The following is a 22,164-nucleotide window of genomic DNA, read 5'->3' on the forward strand; positions in this document are numbered from 1 at the left end:
AGACATTTCGGGAAAGTTGGCAAGTTTGGATAAAATAACCACCACTTATGCATTCTACCAGTAAATAGAATTGAACTGTAATACCAGACACAACCATTGGACAGGTGTGGCAGTTTTTGCTAATATATTTTAGTACAACTCATTTCTTAATGTCCGTGAGCCCTATAGGCAGCAGCCCTATGATTTACACGTACAACGCGTTTACTTCCCAGGAACCATTGTTTTATTGTGGTGACATTCTGGTGAAGCTCCCATACGATGACGCAAGGCCTCCCGTCATGAGAGGATTCCCCCTCCTTCTGTCTCCTCCTTCGTCCCCACCCAGCAGCGGCGGAGAGGACGGGGCGTGGCGTCTATGTGTTTATGGACACGTACCGGTCGTTGCACACGTTTACGTCATGCGTGACGTCACCGTGAGACCGCCCCCCTGCTCAGGGCCTCTTCCGGGTTCAGCTGGAGCTTTCTGTGATGTTGCTGCTGCAGGGACTCAGTGTGGACATGAGATCCCTCATCCTCCTCATCACTCTGTCCTGCCTGCTGCCATGGGAGGCCCAACAGCACCAGCCGGGCTCTGCTGCCCACAGCTGTTTCTGCAAGGTAATATGGAGGGGGTCTATCTGGTAGGATATGTGTATATAGTATGAGAGTGCAGCCCCTGGTCATGTCTGTTTTTAGTGGTAATATGGAGGGGGTTTTCTGGTGATGATGTGTCTATAGTATATTGTATATTGTAGCCCCTGATCACGTCTATAAGCTTCAGTGGTAACATAGAGCGGGGTTTATCTGGTGATGGTATGTGTGTATAGTATACTATAACATCCCCTGATCATGTCTGTCTTCATTAGTAATATGGAGCGGGGTTTATCTGGTGTTGATATGTGTATATAGTATTATATTGTAGCCCCTGATCATGTCTATCTTCATCGGTTATATGGAGCGGGGTTTATCTGGTGATGGTATGTGTATATAGTATTATATTGTAGCCCCTGATCATGTCTGTCTTCATTAGTAATATGGAGCGGAATCTATCTGGTGATGATATGTGTATATAGTATTATATTGCAGCCTCTGATCATGTCTATCTTCATTGGTAATTTCTTGATATACTTCTGATGAGATGGCAGAGTCCGACTTCTTTATTACTGTACTAATATACGTATGTGACCTGCGTGTCCACTTAAGTCGCATGATCTGACTTTCACACTAGTTACATCACCTTTGTTTATATGTTTTGCCTTGGAAGTTTTCTTGAAATCTATAAGAGTACGATAATGGCGCCAAAGTTGCAGGATGGTGCAATATTTTCTCTATATGATGAACAAATATGAAGTAAAGCTCTGGTGTAGACGTGGACATAGCTATCCAATCTACCATAATGTTATTGACCCCTCACAAGCATTGGATTACACTTGGTAGTATGATAACCTAGTCATATAAGATTTATTTCAATGGAGCTGAAATGGCAGTAACTGATACAACCCTTGTATGGCTGTTTTTGTAAGAAGACAGACAGTTTTCTTTAAAAACCTTGGTGGGATGTGAACGTATGGTGGACATCCCGTAGCAGCCCCTCCAATGAAGTGTTGTGGTCCTGGTAACCCCAGTATATTAGGCATTTCTTGTTAAACCTTTCCCTACAAGTTGCTTGTAAAGTTGTAACAACTGTATAACACTTGAATTTTTTTTTTTCCTCTTCTAGGTTGCTGGCTACCTAGACGACTGCACGTGTGATGTGGAAACTATTGACGAATTTAATAACAAAATGCTATTTCCCAAACTGCAAAAACTTTTGGAAACTGATTATTTCAGATACTACAAGGTAATTCATATGTGACCCCCCATCTCGCAGTGCTATATTTTAATGGCTAGATTTAGGACATTTACAGTCTTCTCATTGGCTTGTGCATGAAGCCACATTATGTCTTTTCGAGTCTCATTGCTGCAGATTTAAAGGAATTTTCTTCCATTGCTACTTAGTTGCATGCACGATATGTCTTTGTTGTGCTTTTACTACAGTTTCTTCCTTTGTGTCATTTTCATTGCCATATATTGGAGTTATAGCAATCTTTTACGTGTCAATCCAATATTGTATCTTATGATTTTAGGTAAACCTGAAGAAACCGTGTCCTTTCTGGAAAGATAACAGCCATTGTGGAATAAGAGACTGTGCTGTGCAACCTTGTCCTACGGTAAGCACTGCTGCCTGCCTGTAATTCCTTGTGTGCCCTGTCCTGCAGTCTGACTGCAAATGGAATTGCAAATGGCTTGTCTAACCCTTAAATATATATGACAACAGCTGACAAACTGTAAGTTTTCTAGATCCCATTTGCTTGACTCACTCCTGGGTAGGAAACCTTTCACTTACCAGCTGCTGCCTTGCTTACAGTATCCCATGGGGACCTGTAGTATAGCAACAGCTGGAGAAGAAGGCCGACCTGCAGGTGATTATATTAGCTGAGTGCATAAAAACACACCTGTAAAGATAGAAACGGTTCACTTGACGCTTAGGCCTGTATCAAACAACAAACTTATAAAGTCATGCATTTATTTTTTGGGATATCTGTGTACATGTTGATTCGGATATGTGTGACAACTGACAGTAATGTTGTTAGAATTTTCAGTAGTGCAGCCTCAAACGTTAAAGATTAGTATCCCTGTCATTCATTGCTTGGGACGTATTACGTGTAAAATATAAGTTACAAATTAGATCTTTGTATTCTATGAAAGCCCATCATCACAATGTTTGATCAATACAGAGATAAAATGTAAGGGCAGAAAGAAAAACTTTTATATCCTATATCTCTGCAAGAGAATGGAGAAAGGCTGCAGGTGAGAGCAGGACAAATGGGGCAGCCTGTGACTGTCATATATTCCCCTGTGCAACCTTCAGTAACTGTAGAGAAGGGGATTCAGGAATGTTTGTTCATCTTATCACCCCTCTTACCAATCAGATGTATATATACACACGCACACACCAAAGAGATGAGAAGAGAAGTTTCGGTTCTAATGAGAACTGAAATTGAGAAAATATAATGTATGTTCATTGATAACTATATTATTGCTTATTCACTATATATTATTCCTCTGCATTGTATCCTAGGATGCAGTTCCAGCAGGCATAAAATCTCCCGGATTTAAGGTGAGCTTTTCTATTTTTTTATTTTCTTCTTTCCACAACTGTAAAATTCCTTTAACCTGGCATCGGAAAATCAAGATTTTATTTTTTGTTAAAGCCTGGCAAGTGCTTCCAGCATAAATCTGCAATATACTGCGGATTTTAAAGGGGACCTGTCAGGACAGTTTATGACATTAAACCATCTACAAAATTTGCAACCAAAAATTTATATATATATTATATAAAATTTTATTAAGAGATGAGCCTGATGAATCTCATTGTTATCATCTCAAGTGCTCCTGTTCTCTGAAGCTGGAGAAATACACCTTTGGTTTAACTGTGTATATGTCTGAGGTTTGGTGCATGTGCAGTGTACTCCCTTCTTGCAGGTTACTTCTGTTATAATCCAGAATATTTGATAATCTGGAACCATTATTCAATTATGGCTAGACTAAGGCCCAGTTCACATCTACGTTCAGGTCATTCTGTTCCCCTCTCCGCATGAAAAATACGGATAGAAAAGTCCTGCAAGCAGCACTTTTCTCTCAGCGTATTTTGTCGGACACCGAGTGGAAACCACATGGACCCCTTTATAGTCTATAGCAGGGATAGGGAACCTTGGCTCTCCAGCTGCTGTGAAACTACAACTCCCATCATGCTCCATTCACTTCCATGGGAGTTCCAAGAACAGTAGAGCAAGTATGCATGCTGGGAGTTGTAGTTTTGCAACAGCTGGAGAGCTGTACGTTCCCTATCCCTGATCTATAGGATCTGCGGGTTTCCTGAAGTAACTGCTTTTTTAATGCAGATTAGGTTTCCTTTCGGGGAGGGGGTCCCTAAGCAGACTCCTTGAATGGAAACCCAAGCGCAGATATGAACCGGGCCTTACTGATCTCCATTTGCCATGTAATGGTTTTAAGTTGTGTATGGGCAAGATTTTGTGGCGTGTTCCAAAGCAGCAGTTAGTTGAGATTCAGCAGAAACCTATAAAATAAAGAATCTGTGTTCTCCGTCCCATCAGATAAATGAGGCAGCTGCTGTTTCAGCCATATTTTCGAGCTAATAATGTTATCAGAAGTGAATACCCACATGTGTAACCTGGAAACGACTGCGTGCAAGTGGTGGACATTATTTCTCACTGCGAATCTGCTGCATACGAGAAAGACAGCATCTCTGTTTGCAGAGGAAAGTGGTTCATATGTCCATGGCATCTGCTTGTGTCATTGTTCCAAAGTGAGAGGTGGAATCTGCTTGCCATGAGCAACTATTCTTTGCACCAGTTTTGATTTATCATCCTTTTATGTGCTGATTTGTTGAGGCAGTAAATGAGGTACAAAAGTGGTGTGGTTTATTAAAAGAACGATGTGACATAGTGTTGTGCTGTCAGCATGATAGTACACCTTGCCAAAGAAATCCCACCAAGTCCTGAAATATTTCCTGCATGCTCTGGCATAAGGCCCCATGTTGCACTAATGCAGCAGAAAAAAACTATGCGTTTAACAGTAGTAGCAAAGTGAAGGATATTCTGGAAAATACCATCCACATATTGTGAGATAAAAGAAAAGCTGTGTGAACGTCACGTTTCCAAGAGCACATGCATTTTTGAAAAATTCAACAAATCAGTTTTACCTGTGGAAATGCTTGTGTTTTCCCTATAGATTTAATAAGGCCCCACATTGTGGAAACACGGCTTTTTCTGTTGCAGATTTTGCTGTGTTTTTTGAGCCAAAGCTAACAATGGCTACAAAAGGAATAGGAAGTATATAGGAAGTTCTTATACTTCCACCTTCTGTTCAATCCACTCCTGGCTTTGGCTAAAAAAAAATAAAAATTACAGCAAAAATCTGCAACATAAGAAGTTGCATTTTTGCAGCGAGGGCCTTAGTCTAAAGGAGAGTTTCAGTGTCTTGAACTATTAATGGCTTGGACTTAGTATATCAATACTTAGGTTATCAATATCTGATCAGTGGGTGTCTGCTGGGACCCCCACCAGTGTGTGGCCCCTTAACTGACGTTACACATATTGTAGGTGTAAGTATTACCACTCAGCCACATTCACTTCAATAGGCCTGGGCTGCAGCTGTGACTGAAAAATGTGACCTCACTGGTACAAAGCTGAGGCTGCAGGGCGCAGGAGCACTGTGGTGTCTTCCAGCAGCGGATCTCTGGAACATCTGGGTCTAAGAATAAGTTATTAATAGTTTACAGTGGATTTTGCAATAGGGAGAGGTATAGCTGCTTGCTATATATTTCCCATTCCTTATCTTCTGCTTACAAAATCTGCAACAAAAACACAGATTTTCAGCAATATGTAGTCTCAGATGTAAAAAGGTTATTGGACTTTTAGAATGGTCTTGTAGGGGCTGAAAATTGGGAGAGGGTGAGAATGCCTCAAACACTTCTCTGAATGGTTCCTCTCCGTTCTTGCCACACTATTCCTGCTTTTATATTTGTATATTTCATTATAATACTGGTACTCCTAGTTTTGAGAGTCACAGGTTGTAGTCCAGCGTCTTGTGTGCCCTGTTGAATATATTACATTTTGGAGTGTGTGGCAGAGTCCTCCTTGTAAGCATTGTGTTAATGAATGTTTGCAGAGGTTGTGCCCCTGGCTTGTGTGTTTGCTGTAGCTGTGACAACTTTGTGTATTTGTCTTCTTTGCTTGCTTGCTTCTGCAGAACATTGAGGGCAGATAAGATCCATTTGTAAAGATGCTGATCAATATCTTCTAATAATGGCGCCTTTCATAACCATGTGGGCTTTTTTTTCCTGTATGTTGTAAAGACAATTATCTCTGCAAAACTTCCTTCCTCTTGGTAATCTGCAGCAGAAGACACGGCCTGTACTTGTGATAAGGGATGCGTCTACATAAACTGTGATTTATTTATTTATTTTTTTTAAATATCGCCTTACAGCTTAATAAGAACTGGTAAAGCTTGATAATGAGTCTAGGAGTGTACAGTGACGTTGGTCATGAGACAAGATTGTATCTAATGCTGTCAGCACGGTCTCATCGCAGTAAAAAAGAATGCAATGGAAGTGCTGTGCAACTGAGACTTGTGTGTGTGATATGTCTGACATTTTAGATTTTTTTTTTTTTTTGCTAAATTGTACTATAAAATGGTCTTGTGACAGCAGGATGTGGACAAATGGCACACATTTTCCAGTTGTGTGCTGGATGACATGTGTAAATCTAACCTAATTCTGAGGGTCACGTATAGTATTCTGAGGGTCACGTATAGTGTTATGAGTCCTACCAAATGAAATAAGGCTTTATGTAAGAAGTCTAGTGCAGAAAAGAAGTTTAACAGCAACCAGTCATCTTCCAGCTTATATATTTTTTAGCTTGCTTTGGTGGAATCTAACTGGCTGCAATAGGCCAGGGCTCCAGTCTGTCTGCACTACACGAGCCTTGCACGACCTGCAGCAGTAGTACAGTAGGGTTACATCACATCCTAATTTTGTTTTTTTTAAGCCAGTATGTAGTACTGGCGTATTGCTAGGATGTTATAAAAGTGGTCAGTGAGGTTTGACCTCCTGTCAATCACAAGGAGGAAAGGACCCATGTCCCTTTTGTTTTCCCCGGAATAGTGACACTCTTGGACACCCGCTGTGCAAGCAATTGCAGCACAGCTTTGCTCAATTGGAGGGAAATTGGTCTGCGCAATGGAGCCTAAAGAGAAATAAGAGCCGGGGTCATCATGGGAGCGCTCTGTAACTTGATATAAATGATGTGATGAATCATGAAAGATGCTTTGTGTGCGCGAGGATATAAAGCAGCTCCTATCTGACAAATGGTGTATTTACACTCTCAAAGGGTTAAAAATCTATTTCTTATAAAGAAACATAGGTTGAGCTGTGAACAAAAGTTATTCCTTTTTCCCTTGGTTTTATTCAACCTAGTTAGAGTTGTTTCCATAGAAAAGCTAAGTGAATATCGGCATTGCTACTATTACGGCACCCTCATAGGTTGCTACACAAGTTAGTTTTGCAGCAATACATCCCATGTTTCATAATGGAGAATATTAAAGGGGTTGTCCACTTTCAGACCAATATTAAGAGACAAATGTTATTGTTTGCACAATAAAAGGTTATACAATTTTTTTCAATATACTTTCTGTATCAATTCCTCCCGGTTGATGATGGTGCTTCTATTGGTTGTCATCATACCTAGGTATGAATGGATATCACAGTGGTTGTGTAATATTCTGTAACTAAGCAGAATTGTAGTTCAGGCTTTGAGGATAGTTAGATAACACCCAATGGAAGCTGGACATAGTCACCCAACTCTCGAAGAAATGGACTGAGTAGAACTGAAAAATGACTTCATTTTATTGTATTTTTTAATGGGGAAGTATGTAGTATAAATCTTCTTCTGTGTCTTAGGGATGGGGGAGGGGGGCCCCTTCAGACACAAAACCTTTGCCCCAGGCTACTTGTCTATAATTGTTTCATCTGCAGTTTACATTACTAATAAGTAATAAGTACAATAGAACCGCAACAGGGAAATAACAGGGAACTGTTGGCTGGCTGGTTGCCTCGGTTAATATTTGCGTTTTTTTGTTTTTTTTTTAAGTTTAGCATGGTGATGTCACTAAATCTATTACATGACGAGTACGTTTTTTTTATTGTGCGAGGTTACATATAAGTAGTGTATATTGCCTCTCTTATTTGCAGAGCTGCAGGCTTTAGAGTATACGGACTCTTGCATCTATACTTGAATCTTGCATCAGCGCCAACCAGCAGAATTATGAATGCCGTCCTCCTCGCTCATATAGTGGTTAGCCTGTACTTTCCTAATGACTTATATACTGTATCAGCAGATGGGGTCTGATGACTGACATTTACATCATTGCATTTTATCTTTGCATTTGTTCTCCACTTTCTGTACAGGAATGACGTTTTGTGTCAGGTTTCTGGTGTTAAAAGAAATGAAAGTTTGTATGCAACAGATATATTTAAAATGGTGAAGCATTGATGCACAAAGTATATTAGAAAGTTCTGACACTTTCTATTATTGTGGCTTTTAAGCAAAATCTTAAAGCTAGCAGACATCAATTTAAAGGATCACTTTTTTTTTTTTTTTTGACCCCCATTGTTTCTATATTTGTGGTTCTTTGGCAAAAAACTTAGTTCAGTTCCTGCTGCAGAAATTTGCTGTGGTGCTGACCCTTGTTTTCTCTGTTCTAACCTGCCAATTCGCACTGTTTTTCAATGAACTGGAGATCAAGACTCCATGCCTTCCTATGCAAACTTCAGTATGACTTCCAAACAATGACTACTGGTTCAGAGAAATACACTTTCTGATGTTTTTTGCCACACTGTAGGATTTAACACATAGCACAGCCTCCGTGTAGAGCAATCTGCTGCCTGCAACATCCTTCAGCATGACCGGTTTGGCAGTGGGTCAGTAATGGTGTGGGGTGGCATTTCTTTGGAGGGCCGCACAGCCATGTGCTCACCAGATGTATCCTGACAGCCATTAGGTACCGAGATGAGATCCTTAGACCCTGTGTGAGACCATATGCTGGTGTGGTTGGCCCTAGGTTCCTCCTAATGCAGGACAATACCAGACCTCATGTGGCTGGAGTGTGTCAGCAGTTCCTGCAAGATGACGGTACTAAAGCTATGGACTGGCCCGCCCATTCCCCAGAGCTGAAACTGATTGAGCACATCTGGGACATCAAGCCTTGCTCCATCCACCAACGTCACTTTGCACCATAGACTGTCCAGGAGTTGGCAGATGCTTTAGTCCAGGTCTGGCAGGAGATCCCTCAGGAGACCATCCTCAACTTCATCAGCAGCATGCCCAGGTGTTGTAGGGAGGTCATACAGGCATGTGGAGGCCATACACACTATTGAGCCTCACTTTGACATGTTTTGAGGACATTACATCAAAGTTGGATCAGCCTGTAGTGTGTTTTTCCACTTTAATTTTGGGGGTAACTCCAAATCCAGGCCTGATTTTTTTTTTTTTTTTTTTTTTTTTTTTTTTTTTTTTTTTTATTATTTCCATTGATGATTTTTGTGTGATTTTGTTGTCATCACATTCAACAGAACAAAATAGTCAATGAGAATATTTCATTCATTAAGATCTAGGATGTGTTATTTGAGTGTTCCCTTTATTTTTTGAGCAGTGTATATGATAATTTCCAGTGCTTTCTGACATTGGCTGCTGCAGAACCTAAAGACTTTATGCAGTACTAGCTTTTACCCGTGACTTCGTCTGCGGTGATTTTGAACTGGGTGAATGTTATTACTGTCCAAGAGGTATCGGATAGGAAATGTAACTTCTGATGTTGTTTCTGCTGTAATCCAAAGAATAGGGTGCACTGTTATTATTGGGATATATTCACACAATGCAGTCTTGCTATTGTTTATGCTTGTGAGCTGGATTGAGCTACTGCCTCTGTACCATAAACCTTTTATGTACCTAATAGGTCTGTAGGGGTTAACCATAGCAGGATAAGAGGTGGCTTTGGGTCACTAACATTGCATTTTATTTGGAGAGGGTTTATCACATTTGTGAAGGTCGTGTAAAGTGTACATTGCATGATATTTTGAGGTGTTCTAGAAAGATTATAGGATTGGCAAGGCTGGTGCCAGGGAGATTTAATGAATATTTTGGAAAGCCATAAAGAAAAGCCTAATCCATGTTTGCAGGTTATCCGCCAGTTGTTTATGAGCCATTGCATCCATGCCTGGTGTTCTAGCTGTGTTTATATATCATTGACCTCAGAGTTCTTGGAACATTTTTGATGCTGCCAATTGTGATTTTTACCTGCACTGATAAACTGTAGGAAACGATCCGGTAGGGCTGGACAATTAACTGAAAATAATTGACATTGAAAATCATCTCCATTAATCAATGTGAACTTGCTCCTGTCAATTGACTTCAATTATTTTGCATCCATGCTATCCTGTCCCATACTGGCATTGTCTAAAGCAGTGGTTCTTAACCAGGGTTCAATCGAACCCTAGGCCATATGCACGGTTCATTTTGTGTACCAGTAAAAAAAAAAAAAAACCATATACCTATGTCTTGAATTTAGAAAAAAATCATATTTGATTTATCACTAAAGAAGGGTTCGGTGAATGTGAATATGAAACTGGTGGGTTTGGGACCTCAAACAAGGTTAAGAACCACTGATCTAAAGGCTATGTCACTAACTGTACACTATCCGGTCAGGATCACTGATATGAGAATAACGGAAACCAAGTTTCAGTGTTACGGTGTATTAATAGAGGGTGTGGCATGTGAAATGGGGAGTGTCCTAAAATAATCATTCATTAATTGTAATTAAGTTAAAATGTTCAATTAATCAGCATTTTGGTTTGGGTTGTAATTGCCCAGCCCTTTTATCAGGACAGGAGAGGGACTTGTGCTACTTAAATGGAGTTTGTCAGCAACAAAATCAGTATCAAACTAATGACCTTACCTTGTAGCACTGCTTCTACAGTAACCAAAAGATGTATTTTTTTTATTCTGCATTACAGCTCCATCTTTATGAATTTTATTTTTTTTTATACAATATGTTTTTTTGGTTTTTTTTTTGGAGCCAACAAATAAACCATTTGGCTATTGCTTGTCATTGTATTTTATGGTGTAGGCAGAGGTATAGCTTGAAGTTACCCAGTGCCATTTGGATTAGTGCAATGTTTTATGTGTTCTGAGGCCTGGTAGCAACTGCTTCTTCTGCACGCTTTTAAAGTGACACCCCTGGGTATGTGGTTTTAACTAAACTGGGTGATGCCGGCCATTGTACTTTGGTGGTGTTATTGTACATGAAATAATCCTTGGAGTACCTTGGAAATAGTGAGGAACTGAAACCCAAATTACTATACAGTATATGACATATGAAGCATTATTGCTATAAATCCTAAGAATCTGCTGACTAACTGGAAGCTGTACTATTCTGGTATTTGTTTTGTGAGTTAATAATAGTATATGATTTCCATTGTATTTTATAGTATACAGAAACGGCAAACATGGGCAATGGAGAACTGGAGTGTGAGAAGGAGCAGAGACTGGGTGCAGTGGATGAGTCCTTGAGGTAAGTGTGAATCTTGAAGGACCTACTTACAGTGAAGGGCTATACCCAGGATAGTCCCTTACATTTACAGGGGTTTTCCCAGCTAGAAATATTGATGCTCTATCCTAAGGGTAAGCTACAATATCAGGTTTTTGGGGATCTGACTACCAGCATTGGCGTGATTTAGGTGTTCTCAGCAGCTGATGCACAGAGAATGAAGCAGCCAACTCCGCTCTACATGTAGTGGCTGAACTGCATCACTGCAGCTTAGCTCCCATTAAAATAAATAGGAGCTCATTTGCAGTACCTGATATGGCCACTATAGAGAACAGCGCTGTCTGTTTCCTGCATCATTCTCTGCATAGCTGTTCTCAGCAGCTTATATACAGTGTTCTCAGGAGTATGGTGCTCTCATTTTGTAATGGGTTCTATGAACCACAGCAGGAGGCGCTTGTTATTTTGGAGCAAACAAGCTTATTTATCTCATTCTGGGACCAATAAAGTGAAAACAAAAAGTTAAAGGTTGTTTGTATTTATTTATTGATTTTTTTACTTTCTCATTATTTTGATGTCCTATCCTTAGGATTAGTGAGGTCTAACACCTGGGTATGACATCAATATCAAAGGGCCAGAAACCCCTTTAAAATTAATATAAGGGATTCATTTTGAAATCCCTTTTTACACATGTTAGTATGAAAAGGCAGCATGTTCCATTTAAAAAAAAAAAAAACAAAAAACCCCAAACCGTGGGCCTTTAAAGGGGCTGTTCTATTTTGAGTGTTTCATTGTCCTATAGGCAAAGGACACTCACTCGGTTAGTCAGAGTAGAGAGCCACTGCAAAGAGTTGCATCCACTCATTTGACTGGTGGGTATGTAATGTGTTTTGTCCACAGTATCATGGATAGTATCGTTGGTGGTATGTCCTGCAGTTAGCTGATTGCCAATGCCGCCACCTGATGGGGTTGTTCTGATTAAAAAAAAACAAAAACAAAAAACAGTTCCTTGTGTTACACGTAGAATCCTCTACTAAAACCTAAGGAGGACACACACTGTGTTGAGATTATGTTTGGCTCAGATCTGCACGCTCATGTGAGATGCAACTCACAAATATCTCTAGAGTTTGTCCTTTTTCACTGTAGCAGCAGCACTGGGTCATTCTGGTCTCTCCTACTGTAACTTGCAACTAATGTGTCTTCCCCTGGCTGAACTATCCCCTATTCTGAATGCACCAGGCTCCTCTGTCCAACCACTACTCTACACGGAATAACCTTCCACTGTCACCCACAAAGCTCTCCACTGTGCTATACCTCCCTATCTTCTTCATCTCTGTCTACCACCCTTCCTGTGCTCTACGTATATCGGTTTGGCTACTTTATCAAGATTTTCCTGTAAGTGCTGTAAATGTTACTGGAAGTCGCTCTTCTTAAAGTTAATACGACAAATGGCGGAAATACGAGAAGTGCCCCCCTAATCCCCCATAGCCGTATAGTCTTCACTTAGTACAATGTTCCTGTTCAGAACATGACTACTGATGGGAGGCTGTGTGACCCAACCAGTCAGGCAACAGCTTCCATTGATCTATAAACTGTATGGAGGCCACTGATAAAGATGTTGGGTTACATACCCCTCCATCAGGGTCATATTCCTGATGGGAACAATGTACAGTGATTGAAAAAGACCGTACTGAAGAGTCCCAAGCTTTTCATATGAAGTTGTCAGTAGTGATTTCTTTCTATACACTATTTACATCACTTTTTGGGAAGCTCTTCACGAAGGGCCCAAACTTTATACCTCCTCCATGATCATAGCCTTCCACTTCTGACTCCAATATTTCTTTCTTTGAGCTGCACCAGTTCTCTGAAATGCGATATCCCAGACAGTCAGATTAATTCCTCAGTTTCAAGTGGGCCTACTAAAAGATTGTGTTGTAAGATGACTATATTTCACTTCTGTTTTGGATAAATGTGCTGTGGACGCCCCTGAATCACTTCTGGTCAATGGTACATGATAAATATAGTAGATATAATCTGCATGTCAGTACTGTGAGGCATAAAATCTTCATTTCTGTGTCTTCTTACAGTGAAGCGGCCCAGGAGGCTTTCTTTCAATGGAATCAACATGACGATTCTACAGATGATAACTTCTGTGAGCATGATGGTAGGTTACAGGGAGTTTGGGCGTTTCTTATTGTTTTCTTAAGTGAAATATATAATATAATAATTTGTAAACTTGATCTGTGTTGCACTCTAATGTAAAGTGAATGTTGAATGGCTGTCCACTTGTCTTGTCTCTTTTCAGATGAGGAGTCACCAGATGCAGAATACGTTGACTTGCTCATTAATCCTGAACGTTACACTGGTTACAAAGGAGCTGACGCTTGGAAGGTCTGGAACAGTATCTATGAGGAAAACTGTTTCAAGTATGTTACCGTTTAACAAAAAGAGTGTGTGTGTATATTATATGTATGTATGAGGCATGTTTAATGTTGAGTGGAAGGCCATCACTCTCTCTGACATGGCAAAAGGTATGACCTGTAAGTAAACTTTAGGCCTAGAATGGGTTCAATTGTAGCAAATCTTTAAAGGCGCTCTATCAGCAAAATTATGCTGTATGAGCCCCACATATGCCTGAATAGCCTTTAAAAAGGCTATTCAGGCACCGCTAATCTTATTTTAACCCCCCTCCCCCGTTTTAAAATAATACCCTAAAAACGAATGTGCAAATGATACTTACCCGTGCACGGTGGGTGGTCGTGCACTGTCCGACGTCATCTTGCTGTCATGCCTTCCTCTTCTTTCTTCTTCCAGTGATGCCCTTCAGGCCTGGCTCTTCCCCGCCTTGATCTTCTGTTCTTCCGGCGGGTTTGCTTCAAATCCTGCGCGTGCGCAGTATAGCTCCCTCTGGAGCGCTACTGTGCGCGCTCCGGGGCCATTTCTGTAGTAGTTCTAAGTTCCCCTTGCATGCGCAGTACACTTGCGAACCTCTTCATTCTGGAATAACAGAAGATGAAGGCATGGAAGAGCCAGAACGAGAGGGCGTCGCTGGCAGAAGAAAGAAGAGGAAGGCATGATAGCAAGATGATGTCGGAGAGTGCACGACCGCCCACCGTGCACGGGTAAGTATCATTTGCGTATTCATTTTTAGGGTATTATTTTAAAACGGGGGCTGGGGGTTTAAAATAAGATTAGCGGTGCCTGAATAGCCTTTTTAAAGGCTATTCAGGCATATGTGGGGCTCATACAGCATAATTTTGCTGATACAGCCCCTTTAATGATGAATAGTATTAGGCCTGTACAGGCTATAGCATCTACATATAGACAAGAATATTTCCGATCTCTGGAGCAACACTGTATGAGACTGTAGCAGGCTATGGGCACTTCATTATAGCTCCATACAGTGCCTTGTGTTATTAACTACATCCCTATCCCCATTGATGCAATCACAGAGAGACAAGGGGTTGTCATGGTGACCAGAGGCCTAGTGAATAACAAAAGGTTGTTACCCCCACTTTCCCCATTTTACGTATAAAACTAGCTAACTGATAACTAATATAGATATATTGGCTATGGTCTCATCCAACCTAATAATATCACAAATGGTGAATGCTGTAATAGAAAACAAACACACCACACTCTTATGACTTTATAAGGTTAGGGTGTCAGTAAAACACAGTTGGACGACCACTTTAAGGTCATCCTCCAGGTGCTTAGTTTTTTTAGAAATCTATGTTTATTTGTACCTCCATTTATAACACAACTTTTCATAACTGAATAGCACATGTCAAAAGAAGAAACTTTGTACCATATCTTTATTTGAGAGGACCTCTCATGCCCTCCTAGATGTGTGGTATTATATACTAAATTCAGGGCACTGTCGCCTTTCTCAGTATGCGCCCTGTTAGAAGGGGTGGCCCTAAAGCTTAGTGTCATCGCAGCTCTTCCATAGTCTTGCACTGTCGGGGGAACAGTTCTCACAACCCAGTGATGACGCTGAGCTGCAAGACCCTTCTTTCTGACAGTGGGGAGATTTTGGTGCCAAAACTAATGCCACCAATATCTCCAGCACTAGGATGCATACGGAGAAAGAATCCAACAGTTAGTTGCCTGTCCGTATATAATACTGCACATCTATGAGGACGTGAAAGGTCCTTTTTAAGAAAATCTGTTTTGTTATTAGGCTGCTTTCCTCCTTGGCTTCACTTAGAATGTTTGTTTACATCTAGTCTGTAGCCCGCTGCACACAGAACTATGGAGATTTGAAGGCTGTTATCTGATTTACTCCCTTATTCTATGTAATTAGACCGGTTCCCTCACTTACAGAATACTAGAGTGTAGCAACTGCAGCTATTAGTGCGACTTTTGCAGCAGAAACAGCATCTTTCCTATCTCCGCTATCACTTTAACTCTTCTTAATAAATGGAGAAGGAAACTGATTTCTTAAGGATATATTAAAAAGTTTTTTTAATTTTCACGTAAAATTTTTTCTCATTAAAAGTTTATATTGGTTTTACCGTAAAGAAGAGTATATACATGGTTCTAAAGGGGGGAAAGGGTATGTAAGGTAGGAACTGGAGGGAAAAAGAAACCAGTTAGGTGGGAGTGAAAGGGCAAAACGGGGGAGCAGGTCGTGTGTCACTCTGTCCCAGCAGAGCATCAAGTAAAATAAATAACACAAGTAAACAAACCACTAAGATAACATTGGTTCCTAGCAGACAAAGTCCGGGTAGCAATCACGAGGGGGGTACATGTATTAAATGAAGATTTGGAGGATCAAGTAGATAGAAAAAATAGATAGTAGATAGAAAGCTAACAGATCCTCCATTCGGTGGATGTACAAAGCCTCCTGCAGCCAGGATGCCATAGTAGAAGGTGCAGGGGACTTCCATAGCCTTGGTATGACCAATCTAGCCGACACCAACAGGAAAATAATCCGCCTATGCACATGTTTTTGAATCTTGCATGGGAACATACAAAGAAGGAAAGGGACTGCAGCATCATCCAGAGTAACCCTAGTGACCCTCTTAATGAGGTTGCACACTCTTATCCGAAAGGGGCGGTGGTGGGTGCATTTCCACCAAATGTGCAGCATCTGTACCCTTATTCGCAACAGCAATCAGAGGTTGCTGTATAAATCTCACATAGCGCGTGAAGTTTTTATGATGATCCGGGTACACTTTAACTGATTTAGAGAGATCTGATGCCACATTGAATGTCTGTGTATCTGAGCGTGTTGGGTGTGCAATCTGCTCTGTTTTTTTTTCTTTTAATATTGTTTGGCTGCTTAAATAAACATAAAACTGGAGGGCATCTGTCCAAATCAAACATAAGTAATGAAAACCTGCCATCAACAGGAGGTGCAAAAATAGCCCCAGGTTATTCCTGTTGATATTGTTGTTGCTTATAAATCCCAAGATTGCATACTGTAAAAAACATAGTCTATGAAGAATCTCTCCCCCCTCCCCTAAAAAGTAACAAAAAACAACAAATTTTGAATATGGCTAGATAATTCCACATGTGCTACAGCCATGGTTTGTGACACAATACCAGATTTAAAGTGGACCCATCACATAAAATGCTTAAAGGGGTTGTCCAGGATAAAGTAAGAATTAACCCCTAAATCAAACCCCCTCCCCCACCTAACTTTTAATTTACTTTAATATTTTTTTTAAAAAAATCTATAATTACCCATATCCCTGGAGCAAAACCACTCAAGGGCAGGAATTCTAGCAGAGAGAGGTTTTCATTTACTTTGTGCAAATCACCCAGCTTTCTCAGACTTTTGAGAAAGTTATTTGTGGTATAACTTGATGTATAGATTTTGCTTCAGCAATTTGTATTACCCAACTTTCATGGGACCCTGGGAGCAGCTGCATATAAATATGCCAATCTGAACTATGCTTGAAAATGGAGATTCCTCTGGATACAATACAGGTAGAACTGCGCTCTTTCACATGACACCAGAAGCACTGTTCTAGTTTTCAATTTGCCCAAGATATATCTGTCTAAAGTGACCCCACCAGCCTCATCTTCCCTAAAAAGGGACCGAATGTGGATTGCAGTACAGGATTTCCGAGAAAGGAGCATATTTGGAAACTATAGAGTAACCTGTACAGGGTATTGTGATTAGGCTTATATTGAATTCACTACTGACAGTTTGTACTTATTACATGATAAATATTGGTAGCATATGGTTAGCCTACATAACCAAAGTGGCAGCAGGAAAGTGCTGAGCACAATGTTTGGCTCAGTTATAACGTTATATCAGTATGCCATTAACTTCTGTCCCAAGACAACTATCTTATGCTACTTTCATACATTGGGGCACATTTATTAAGCTACTTGCGCTTTTTTTTTTTTTTTTTTTTCTCTTTGAGTGTATGTGTGTGTGTGTTGCACACGATTACTGTGTTCTATGAAACCTAAAGCGAACACTTAGCTGTGCTGGAAACTTCTGCTATTTCATTCAGCAGGCTTCCTGAGAAACGTCCAGAATAATTTCTCAATGCTTGCTGCCCTTTCATTGGGTTGGGTGAGACTGCGGCAGCCAATAGGAATTAACCGTTTGGCAGCCGTTACTTCTATGAACATTGTGTCAGGGGAAGTCTGTTCCAGGAAGGTCAAGCAAACATTTGTCAGAAGCCTATGTAACTACTCCTAATGGATAGTAAACAATAGCAACTCACAAAGATCTCGAATCTGCTCTGAGCAGGACTTTGGGTGACTCTGGAGTAAAAGTTGTTTTGGTATCTTGTATTATCAGAGCTTGAACAGCTGTGGCAAGGATACATCCATTCATGGTGGCCCCAGTTTTACTATTTAATCCCCCTACCACAGTATACAACTGGCTTCTTAAAATACCAATTAACATTGCACTTAGTTGTGTGCAGCTTCCCCCCCCCCCCCATAGGGCGACATTATCTGCAGTAAGCTTGCTGTAACCCTGTGGTTTGTACAGCGACTTGAAACCTCTTTTAGTGAAGTACACTTTGCTTATTCCTAAGCTCCTTAGGTATTATGTGATTGGATAAAAAGTAGAAGATAACAAAGTGGTTGAGTGGTTAGCACTGCAGCCTTGCAGCGCTGGAGTCCTGAGTTCAAATCCTGCTAAGGGCAAGAAACCATCTGCAAGGAGTTTGTATGTTCTCCCCGTGTTTGCATGGATTTCCATCCCATGTTCCAAAGACATACTGATAGGGAAAAAAATGTACATTGTGTGGGGCTCACAATCTACATTAAAAAAAAGAAAAAAGTAGAAGATAACAAGTTAAAGGGGGTTTCTGTCTATCTGGAACTCTACATTTAGTGTTTGCAATGTCAGTCGGAAGTTTCAGGACAAAATCAAATGTTCCAGGTCCAACGTTTTTTTGCAGCTTAAATAAACTCTCATACTGAAGTTCCAGATTCACTGCATAGATGGCTTTAGCGGACACTACACCACTAGCATGTCCTTTTAGGACCAGCAATTTTGTACACTTCTCTGTGCCAGCAGTGTACAGAATACAGCAATCTCCGTCACATGTGTGGTTCTTTAGTGAGGGAAGTACAGCTTGGCTTTACTGAGCATGCATTTAACATCCGGAGCATGTGTACCGTGAGGTGAGGCCATGGTGTACCTCCCTAGCTCTTCTGGAGTCCTGTACCTGATCTGGGAGCGCTTAGGATCTGTTAAAACCCGTGTATGAACAGGATTAATATAAGCCTATTTGGAACACTAAAACCACTAGTGCAAAGGATATGCTGGTGGTTTAGTGTCCTAAATGTGAATTATATAGGATCTGTGCATTAGGCTTTGCCTTGGGATGTCACACCAACACTGGAGATAACAGTAAGTCATATTGCGTTTACCACCCGACATCAGTGTGAACTCTAGGCATATACTGACCGTCTCTACAACGTCGCTGAACCAGTGGCCGCCACAACCTAATATCTAATGCTGATCGAGTAATTGTGTGGCTTATATATAACCTGATAACGGTAATTGTACAGATAACAAGCACTGGCTTCTGAGGGGTATTTCTCAATGCTCAGACTTGCCACAGAAGGCGTTTGTTGTTATTGCCTCACTTTCCAGTATTTTAAGTAATTGTCGTTATCTACCAAATTGTGATAGAATGAGTCACTTTGCTTCACCCATCACCCAGCCTGTCCCTTTACTGATGCAATATGGTTAGTTGCCTTATTTGTATCTAGGGTCTCCCTCCTACATTACCATAGCAGTTATGTCATGTAGGCACATAAGATATATTGTATTGCAGAGTACAACCCTTCTGGTATCACAAGTAAAGTATTGAAATACTGAAGACTCCTCAGTGACTAGTCCAAAGCGAAGAGGAACCAAAGGCCAATGTCCGCCTCAAGTACCGTATTTTTCGGACTATAAGACGCACTTTTTTTCCCCCCAAATTTCGGAGGAAAATGAGGGTGCGTCTTATAGTCTGAATGTGGGTTTGCAGCATGGCCGCGCTACTGCCACCGCTGGTTTTCTTCAGCGGCAGTAGCGAGGCAATCTGCAGGCCCCGGCAGCTAAGACAGTCCCTGGCATCTGCTGTAATAGACCGGCGGATGCCGGGCCAGTGTCTTAGCTGCCGGGGCCTGCAGATTGCCGCGCTACTGCCACCGCTGGTTTTCTTCAGCGGCAGGAGCGTGACTATACTGCAGGCCCCGGCAGCTAAGACACTCCCCAGCATCCGCCGGTCTATTACAGCAGATGCCGGGGACTGTCTTAGCTGCCGGGGCCTGCAGATTGCCACGCTCCTGCCGCTGAAGAAAACCAGCGGTGGCAGTAGCGCGGCCATGCTGCAAATCCACTCCTCCTCCACAGGTCCCGGCAGTCAGTTAGCCCCCCCCACCGGCCCCATACCTTTAGTGATGCAGGCCGGCTCCTGCACGGCGAGGCCGCAGGAGCCGACCTGTTCCGATGACAGCCGGGAGCCTAATGAAGGCTCCGAGGCTTGTCATAGATATATATTACTATCGCGGCTGGTCTATGACCCTCCGCGATAGTAATGTATAGAATCTCCCATAGACGGCAATACACTTGTATTGCCGTCTATGGGACTTGCAATCAAATGATTGCAGGTTCAAGCCCCCTAGGCGGGAGATATTAAAATAGTAAAAAAAAAAAAAAAAAAAAACACTTAAAAAAAATATAATAAAAAATAAAATAAATAAAAGTTCACCTCCTTTCCCTAGAATACATATAAAAGTATAACATTACTGTGAAACATATACATTAGGTATCCCTGTGTCTGAAAATGCCCGGTCTACTAATATTTTTATGTACAGTGAACGTCAAAATCAAAAGTGCTAAACTGCTGGGTTTTTCTCTCTGTTTTGCCTCTGAATTAAATAAAAGGTGATCTAAGCAATAAACATTTCCCAAAATGGTATAACTAAAAAGTACAGCTGGCCCCACAAAAAAAACGCCCTATACATCCCCGTACAGCTGCAGGGTCACCTGTCAATGTGGCCTTGCAGCTGTTCCAAAACTACAACTCCCATATATTAAATATTTTACCATTTTTTGCCTGAAAATTTTTTTTCCCTATTTTTCTCCTCTAAAACCTGGGTGCGTCTTATAGTCCGAAAAATACGGTACCTCTTCATTTTCCGACGTCTGAACAGGGCCTTAGTTGCCACCAAATTCAGAATTATTCAACATGTCAATGTGTCTAATGTGTATATATATTTTTTTTCCCAGGCCAAAAGCAGTTAAGCGACCGTTAAACCCTCTGGTGGCTGCACGAGGTAAATATAAGCACAGTCTCATTAGGCCTCAGGTGTGAACACTGTTCTAAGAAGTCATATTAGTGTTGCCATAGTTACCCATCAGCTACCAGGTTAAATTCCTCCGGAACAGGTTTGTATTTGTAAGAAGTGATCTGATTGGTTGCTATGGGCACAGTTTTTCTTAAAAAAGTTCCTTATATCTAAGGCCATATATGTTTTATGATTACTATTAGATTGTTTGTTTTTATGTGCATTAAAAACGTCTCATGAGATAACCTATGTAAGCGCAGCCCCGATTATTAGTTTCAGTAAATTTTATTGGTTTGTTACCTTTTTTCGAGTTCTTTTAAAAATTCTGTTGGCCTGTGTCTTTTCCTGGGAAAGATGGATGATAGTCACTGTGGCTGCAATTATTGGCAGTTCTGCTTACTTATGAAAGTGTGGGAATATACCAATGTATGACTACAGGAAATTTGGGTGACAAGCTGATATGGGACCGACGGTATGTGCTGCCATAGTCATTTTATTATACCAAGAGTGGTAGCTTGTATTTTCTGGAAGAACTCCTAGCATACCCACACCCCACCTTCCCATTATCTTATGAGATGTTGCACAACAAACAGTGGAGAATATACTTTTTTTTTGAATATTACATATATTATAAGGCTGCTTTTTTGCGTTTGCTTTCAGGTGAAAATGATGGTAAGGCGAATATAATATAACAAGCTTCATATTGAGCCTGCTTCCCAGAAGTGTTTGCTACAAGCCAGGCCCTGTAGAAAAGAACAGGTCTTCCTCAACCGGCCCACGTCTACTTACTTGACAATCTGGCATCCAATTGTGCAGAAACTGTCATAGTCCAAAAATTTGTTTCTTGTGTAATCTTGCAACATAATTTGGAACCTCACATGACAAGGAACAGAAGATTGGGCAGAAATACAGTGAAACCTCTCCAAAAGACCACCTCTTGAAGAACAACGTCCCCTTGTTCAGACAAAGAGTTGCTTTGACAAATTCAGTTCTACCATATATTATGCATGCCGGACATCTTCTTTGAGAAGAGTATCCTTTCCCCCGACCCCAAAAGAAACCCCATTTCTTTGCAATTTTGGGTGGTTGTTTCAAAAAAGGTTTCACTGTAATTGAGACTTCTCTGTTTATACAACATGAAATAAGAGGGGGAGTCATTTTGGGCTTTGCGGTACAAGGTTGGATGAAACAAGACGCAGTGTAGCATCGGCCTATTTTACTGCATTGCTGCATCCTCCAGAGGAAAAAATAAGCATC

The 22,164-nt window shown here is 41.0% G+C and overlaps 1 protein-coding gene across 2 annotated transcripts in view; it reads left to right on the plus strand.

Annotated features, from left to right (window-relative positions):
- Positions 1 to 418: 418 nt before the first annotated feature.
- ERO1A (endoplasmic reticulum oxidoreductase 1 alpha) overlaps positions 419 to 22,164 on the plus strand; it is a 33,341-nt gene continuing 11,595 nt past the window's right edge. Inside the window, exons 1-9 of one of the 2 annotated variants that reach the window (XM_075282536.1) lie at positions 419 to 597; positions 1,700 to 1,819; positions 2,106 to 2,189; positions 3,101 to 3,139; positions 11,087 to 11,169; positions 13,230 to 13,306; positions 13,448 to 13,568; positions 20,849 to 20,895; positions 21,568 to 21,579. In XM_075282536.1, coding sequence (XP_075138637.1) covers positions 469 to 597; positions 1,700 to 1,819; positions 2,106 to 2,189; positions 3,101 to 3,139; positions 11,087 to 11,169; positions 13,230 to 13,306; positions 13,448 to 13,568; positions 20,849 to 20,895; positions 21,568 to 21,579 — 712 coding nt within the window. In that variant the 5' untranslated portion in view covers positions 419 to 468. The remainder of the gene's footprint in view (positions 598 to 1,699; positions 1,820 to 2,105; positions 2,190 to 3,100; positions 3,140 to 11,086; positions 11,170 to 13,229; positions 13,307 to 13,447; positions 13,569 to 20,848; positions 20,896 to 21,567; positions 21,580 to 22,164) is intronic. The other variant, XM_075282538.1, reaches the window with a different exon arrangement.

Source organism: Leptodactylus fuscus, chromosome 7 (assembly GCF_031893055.1).
Source record: "Leptodactylus fuscus isolate aLepFus1 chromosome 7, aLepFus1.hap2, whole genome shotgun sequence".
Taxonomy (NCBI): Eukaryota; Metazoa; Chordata; class Amphibia; order Anura; family Leptodactylidae; genus Leptodactylus; species Leptodactylus fuscus.